Source organism: Carassius gibelio, chromosome A10 (assembly GCF_023724105.1).
Source record: "Carassius gibelio isolate Cgi1373 ecotype wild population from Czech Republic chromosome A10, carGib1.2-hapl.c, whole genome shotgun sequence".
In the NCBI taxonomy this organism is placed as follows: domain Eukaryota; kingdom Metazoa; phylum Chordata; class Actinopteri; order Cypriniformes; family Cyprinidae; genus Carassius; species Carassius gibelio.
The window spans coordinates 16,887,074-16,894,726 of record NC_068380.1 but is presented as its reverse complement, the minus strand read 5'-3'; the positions used below and the strand labels follow the sequence as shown (position 1 = coordinate 16,894,726).

The 7,653-nt window shown below is 41.7% G+C and overlaps 1 protein-coding gene across 2 annotated transcripts in view; it reads right to left on the bottom strand.

Annotated features, from left to right (window-relative positions):
- Nucleotides 1-6,397: 6,397 nt before the first annotated feature.
- LOC128021397 (integrin alpha-1-like) overlaps nucleotides 6,398-7,653 on the bottom strand; it is a 44,382-nt gene continuing 43,126 nt past the window's right edge. For both annotated transcript variants that reach the window (XM_052608527.1, XM_052608528.1), the window contains one exon: nucleotides 6,398-7,521. In XM_052608527.1, the coding sequence (XP_052464487.1) occupies nucleotides 7,459-7,521 (63 nt within the window). In that variant the 3' untranslated portion in view covers nucleotides 6,398-7,458. The remainder of the gene's footprint in view (nucleotides 7,522-7,653) is intronic.

Genomic DNA, 7,653 nt, shown 5'->3' with positions numbered 1-7,653 from the left:
AAACATGAATACTGTTGATTGTGATAAATTTTTACAATAGAATCTTGGTCAACATCTCATTCAATAAATTTAAAACGTGACTGGATAATACAAAATATTGACAGTGAATGTTAAAGTTACAGTGTCAAATATGAAATTAAGTCTGTTGACACCTTTTGAACCCACACAACAATGAAAAATTTTCATGACAACTTAAAATAAAAAATTATTATTATTATTTTTATATAACAAGCCGTATACTACATAAGACCACATCAATATTGAAGATGCCCTTTTTTCTGAAACTTCTTGCGGAACACCGTTCACATCTTTGCATTTATTTTTCTTGTTTTACTAAAAAAACACTGATCTGTTTTTACCAATGAATGAATGTTCAATTAAACCACCAATTAAATAGAATAAAATAAATAATTTAATTATATTTATCACTCATATTCTAAAGCAGAAGAACAGAGTTGATATCAACTCTGAATATCTTCAATATTCACACTTTTGAGGTTTGAGCTGAAGTTTTAACATCAAAAGTATTTATCATTTTTGGCAATAACAGGAACATTAAAAACCAAATATTTTGCAAATTGTGAACTTAACATGTAAATTGTGGTGGTTTGTGTTGCTTAAATATTTGCAATGTAAGTTTCAAAATTCTTCACATGGCCTTTATGGTTTATGGTTAATAAGGAGAAAGGAGAAGGAAAGAACTGGTCTAAAAAGAAAGAACCCTAAAAAGTACAATAACTGCTGAACCAGAAACAATGTAGCTATCTGTAACGCCACACCAGCAGTAGGAGCCCTCACCGGAGTATTGACTGTTCACCACTCCCTCTGCTTCTACTGTCATTTCCTGTTTGGGACTATTTAACATGTGCTAGCATCTCACTTCACTGCGAAGTATTGCCAGTTTACCTGCCTTACCGAGCTTTTTCCTTGTGAGTATTCTGACTGCCTGTTAGATCACGATTCTGCCTGTTATCTCGTTCATGTCTCTTGGATTGCCCCTTTGGATATATTGCTTGATTGGAGTGATGTTTGTGTTTGACCTGTTCGCCTGCCTACTCGTCTCTGCCTACTGCATAACCCCTGTGTATGTTGAAAGATCCGATACGGTATTGACACATTGCCTGGTAACAAGACTCTGATTGTACGATCTTCCTTTAATAAACTCCTGCAGATGGATTCACATTCAGCCTCAGCCTCTTTGTTACAGAATAATTCACCTCAACTGAATCCAGCAGAAGTTTCTAACATGCAAGCAGCGTTCACTTATCAAGTCTTATGAAGTCTTAAAGGGGTACTAAGATCAGTTGCGTAAACTTCAAGCAGTCAACGAGCACTTGACGAGCTACATCCAGTCACTTCCAGCAACCACACCCAGAGCAGTGAGTTTCGCACTACCAGATAAATTTGATGGGTCTGCTGATAGATGTCAAGGCTTTGTTCATCAAGTAAAGATTTATTTCGACAATCAGGAGGACAAGTTTAATTCTGATGAAAAGATATGTGCTGTCATGATGTCCTTGTTGTCTGGAAAGGCGACTGACTGGGCTACAGCTGTTTGGGATACTGACATGAGATTCAGACGATCCTTTGACTATTTCCTGCAACAACTTCAAGAAGTGTTTGAATATCCTGCAGGGGGCAAGGATATATCAACTCAACTTCTACAAATGTCGTAAGGAAACAGAACAGCCGCCGAATACGCCATCTTGTTTCGCACCCTCGCTGCTCAGAGTGGGTGGAATGACGTTTTCCTCAAAACCGTATTCCAGAGAAGTCTTAACACGGATCTCCAGGCAGAGCTCGTATGTAAAGGAGAACATTCATCGTTTACTGACTTCATCACGCTTGCAATTAGGATGGATAATTTGATGTTACAGACTCCGCGAGGAAAGTATATGAAGGAAATACCGCCTGTTACCACGACTGTGAATAAAACTATAACGCTCGAAGAACCCATGCAAGTCAACTATACCAAAATTCTCAAAATGAACGAGCACGGCGATGCCATCTCCGTCTCGGTTTCTATTGCGGTGAACCAGGCCATCGTTGCCAGAGATGTCCACACAAGGCCCAGAAGCCCATTTTGGTAAATATGGAACACTTGTTGATACCAAATAATAAATCCTTCAAGCTTCCCCTTACCTTAAAAACTGAAGAACTGTCCATCTCATTGACCGCGATGATCGACTCCAGAGCAACATTAAATTTAATTCATGAAGATATCATCAAGAAGTATAAGTTACCCGTCCAACCATGTAACCCACCCATTAAGATCAAGGCCATCAACGACACAGCAATCGGAATGGGCATAATTCAACAAACCAAGACACTTACATTACAAGTGGGGTTATTTCACCAGGAGTCCATATCCTTCTATGTTGTTATCTCTCCTAAGCATGAAGTCATCCTCAGATTCCCATGGCTGTCCATTCATGACCCCGTCCCCGTGTGAAAGTAACTGTTTCTCATCAGTGCCTCAGCCTTGTTGTATCACTAGTAAAAAGCTCTTCAAGCACCAAGACTGTCAACATTCTCTCCTGTTACGATGACCTAGCAGAGGTATTTAGCAAAACTAAGGCAACACAACTACCACCTCATCGTCCCTGGGATTGTTGTTTTGATTTACTCCCCAATGCCATGCCTCCCAAGAGTCGTGTTTATCCCTTGTCTCGTACAGAATCCCAAGCCATGGAGGATTATATTGAGGAGGCCCTGAGTTCAGGACTCATCTGACCTTCCACTTCTCCAGCTGCAGCAGGGTTCTTCTTTGTGGAGAAAAAGGACGGAGGACTCAGGATCTGTATTGTTTATCGGGGATTAAGCAATGTCACGATAAAATTCTGCTACGCTTTACCATTGTTCCTTTCAGCTCTGGAACAGCTCCGTGAAGCAAGAATTTACACCAAATTAGACCTACGAAGTGCATACAACGTTATTCGCATCAAAGAGGGTGACGAGTGGAAGACTATGAGTATCAGGTTATGCTGTATGGACTTGCCAACACACCCGCTGTATTCCAGTCCTTTATAAATGAAATCTTCTGTGACTTGCTGAACCAGTATGTTATTGCCTACATTGATGACATTCTCATCTACTCCAAGTCTGAAGCAGAACACATTGACCATTTCAAGACCGTCCTCACTCGGCTCCTGAAGAATCACCTGTATGTCGAGCAGACTTCATTCCTGGGTTATCACATTAGTCATCAGGGTGTTAAGATAGACGAAGCCAAGGACAACGCAGTAACGGAATGGCCCCAACCTTCCTCTATCAAGGAACTTCAGAGATTCCTGGGATTTGCTAACTTTTACAGAAGGTTTATTAGAAATTACAGCATGGTTGCAGCACCACTGACAACACTCCTCAAGGGTAAACCTTCCAAACTCAGGTGGAGTGAGGAGGCTACCCAAGCATTCAACCTCTTAAATGATAAATTCACCACTGCTCCTATCCTCAAGCACCCTGACCCCAACTTACCATTCATCTTGGAAGTAGATGCCTCGGACTCAGGCATTGGAACCGTATCCTCTGAGACAAAATGTGTTTTGTCTCAGAGGAGCACCAGGACGGGACCACAGGAGACAGATGATTCTTCTGCACAGTCTGACTTTGCTGCAGCCTGGAATTGAACTACTGGTTTCGTCTGGTCAGAGGAGAACTGGCCCCCCAACTGAGCCTGGTTTCTCCCAAGGTTTTTTTCTCCATTCTGTCACCGATGGAGTTTCGGTTCCTTGCCGCTGTCGCCTCTGGCTTGCTTAGTTGGGGTCACTTCATCTACAGCGATATCATTGACTTGATTGCAAATTAAAACAGACACTATTTCAACTGAACAGAGATGACATAACTAAATTCAATGATGAACTGCCTTTAACTATCATTTTGCATTATTGAGACACTGTTTTCCAAATGAATGTTGTTCAGTGCTTTGGCGCAATGTATTTTGTTTAAAGCACTATATAAATAAAGGTGATTGATTGATTGATTGATTCTCCGAGCGCCATGGACAACCGGGTAAACTGTACCCTTGTGCATTCTTTTTCAGAAAGTTAACGGCAACTGAACAAAACTATGATGTGGGGAATAAGGAACTCATGTCTATGAAAGCAGCAAAAGAGCAATGGAGGCAATGGCTCGAGGGAGCAGTCCACCCTTTCCAGGTGATTACAGATCACAAAAACCTAGAGTACATTAAAAGTGCAAAACGACTCAACCCTCGCCAAGCCTGATGGTCCCTCTTCTTCACACACTTCCAATTCTCAGTAACTTATCGCCAAGAAAAAAAAAACAGTAAGGCAGATGCACTATCCAGGCAATATGATCTCCTCATGGCCAACAAAACCCCCGAATACATTCTTCCTCCATCAGTAATCATTGCCCCAATTACTTGGGATATTATGGAGGAGATCCAATGGGAATAGATCCAAGATCCAGCTCCTACCAATTGCCCCTCTAACCTCCATTATGTTCCACAAAGTCTGCGCCCCAGAGTCATTCAGTGAGTCCACTCCTCAGTCAGCTCTGGCCACCCAGGTATATCCCGCACTTTATACCTGGTACGTAACTCATTCTGGGGGCCTTCAATGTTGAAGGACGTCACAAATTATGTCAAAGCTTGTCAGGTTTGTGCTCAATCTAAGACCCCAAGGAATTACCCTCTGGAATCCTGCAACCTCTGCCCATTCCACCATGTCCCTGGTCTCATCTCTCAATAGATTTTGTTACTGACGTACCGCTGTCCCATGGTTTCACAACAATCTGTCAATTCTCCAAGTCCTGCCGGTTAGTCCCCTTGAAAGGGGCACAGGCTATGTTCCACCACGTGTTCAGGAACTATGGAATCCCGGAGGATATAGTCAGTGACAGAGGTACCCAGTTTACATCCCAAGCATGGACAGCATTCTGCAAACAGCTGGATATCAAAGTCAGTCTCACTTCTGGTTATCATCCCCAAGCCAATGGTCAGGTGGAACGCCTGAATCAGGACCTACGCAGATACCTTTGGTCCTATTGCAGCAGAGAACTGCATCGATTGTCAGAATTCCTCCCATGAGCAGAGTATGGACCGAATTCACTGGCTCATTCGTCAACAGGCCTAACCCCTTTTCCAGTGTGTCCTCGGATACCAACATGGCTCTCAACACGGGATCTCAAGTTGCGGCTACCAAGCCCCTTTGGATATATTGCTTGATTGGAGTGATGTTTGTGTTTGACCTGTTCGCCTGCCTACTCGTCTCTGCCTACTGCATAAGCCCTGTGTATGTTGAAAGATCGGACTGCCCTTACAGTATTGACACATTGCCTGGAAACACGACTCTGATTGTACGATCTTCCTTTAATAAACTCCTGCAAATGGATTCACATTCAGCCTCAGCCTCTTCGTTACACTAACATTGTCTCTGGTTTAGCATAAATCATTGATTTAATGCATGATTAATTCATTCATACATTCATTTCATATTTATTTATGCTTTAATTAAACGAGTGAGATAAAAATGCAAAGGAAGATTCTTCTTCCATTCAAAGACCAAGAGCATATAGGTGGTGCATTTGTAATATCTGTTGTTCTGCAGAAGTGCTTCTCATTAGGCTTCATAATCATAAAAAAGAAAATTATCGTTAAAAAATATCGTTAATAAAAAATACTTTTTCGACTCCAGATTAATATGAAGAGTTAACTCCTCCCGAACCTCCCGAACCTTGTTATGAAACTACATTTCATTCATCACCAGAGGTCACCCGCTCACTACATGGACTCCGGCACTACACCCACTGTTGCACTTCACCCCGGATTACAGTTCCCATCACCCATTGCACTAATTGCACACACAGCTGAAGACACTGATCTCACACACACTGCTGAATATGCTGATTGCACACAGCTGTACCCACCACACGCAGTATATATAAACACTCAAGACACCTTCAGGATGTTAAGTATTGTATGTACTTATCGCTAGTTAGCTGATCGTTACTCTACGGAGCCTGCTTTTGAGTTTAAAGTTTAGTCTTAGTCCTGCCCTGCCTGTTTCCCTGTGTTCACTTCTTTGCCTCCTTGCCTTGGATTATTTCCCTTGTTTAGCTCTGTTGGGATACTGTTTGCTCTGTTGTGGACCTTGCTAGTAGCTGGATTAACCGTTTTGTCTCACCCTGCTGGATTACGTTTGCCATGGACTGACCCTTGTCAGTTTCTAGGACTGCTCTAGCCTTTCCTACTACACACCTGTTTGCCATCACCTGATCCATGCCCATTTCTGACAATATCTTGTCAAAAGCTTTGCGTATGGATCCACATGTCCCCCGTCTGGTTTTCCCCGTTACACCAACAACAGCAATATTGACTCAACCAATGGTGTGAGTTTAGGGCAGGGCTATCGACCAATAGGAGAGCATTTGGGAATCCTGTTTGAAAATAGTCGCTATTTATTGTGCAGCTGCTTTAGTGGTGGAGGAAATACACATTCTTACTTTAACATTTCAATTTCTGTAAAGTGATTGTTTTTCTATTATTTACATATGGGAAAAAAATTAACAAGATAAGTCGATTACAGTCCAATTTTATAATTCCAGACATTCACTGGAAACCATCTGGAATACCTGAGAAATGCAGGCATGAAGATCCTTTCTGCTTCAGAAAACCAGACATGTATCACACTCAATGCAGATGACGCAATAATTTTGATAAAGTCATTAATTTATCATTAATGTGATATTGCAAACATAATTTTATATACACTTTAAAGCTTTACATTTACAGTACAGACCTTTTTCTCCTCATTCCTGAAGACAAAAAGTGGGAAAACTGTCAGTGCCAAAAAACTGCTTCGTGAACAACAACAAAAAAAGTAATGTGCCAATATTAATAGCCCACAACACTAATCAAAATTAACACTTTGAACTGAAAAACATCACTGTACAGCGGTTCATCAAAACGAGCTCTAAAAGCGAGTTATTGGAAAAGACCTCCATATTGAAACCGGTTGCCACTAAGAGTGTCTGGTTGTGATTACAAGATTGTAGATCGCTGTAGACATTGCCAGGTCAGGTTCCTGATCCCTGCTATGCTGATGATGAATGCCGTAGGGAGGTTACAGATGAGGGTTTAAGGGTGGCTGGTGGGATGTCAAGTTCAGGCTAGATGAATCTTTGGTACTCTGCTGTTCAAGCTTGACTCTTTGGGTTTGGCAAAATGTTATGGCATCTCAAAGGTTTACATGAGTTCGCATTTAGTCAAATTTTGCAGTGAGCAACATGAAGATAAATCACCGTGTCAAGCAAAGCACTGGGTTCTCTTTGGTATGACCAATAATTTGCTATGTGTGAACCCATATGTTCTACATGACTCTCATTGTCAAATTCCTGAATGTCCCTGGTGACGCTTCTGTTTTGTGATCTCCATGACCTTGGCTAGCATTATAGTACGAGTTGACCTGAGGGTTGGAGGCTACAGATCCAAAGCCTTCAATTAGAATCCTTCATCTCTTCCTTCATGTCCTCAACTGATTTTCTCTTGAAGAATCCAGCCTGGAGGAGAACATTCAATATAGTCAACATTCATAGTCAACTTTGAGTGTGCCGTGATCGATACTCAGCATTGCATGTACAATCAGCATTGCATGTACAGAAGAACTAACATAAGCAAATTACTGATGCTTA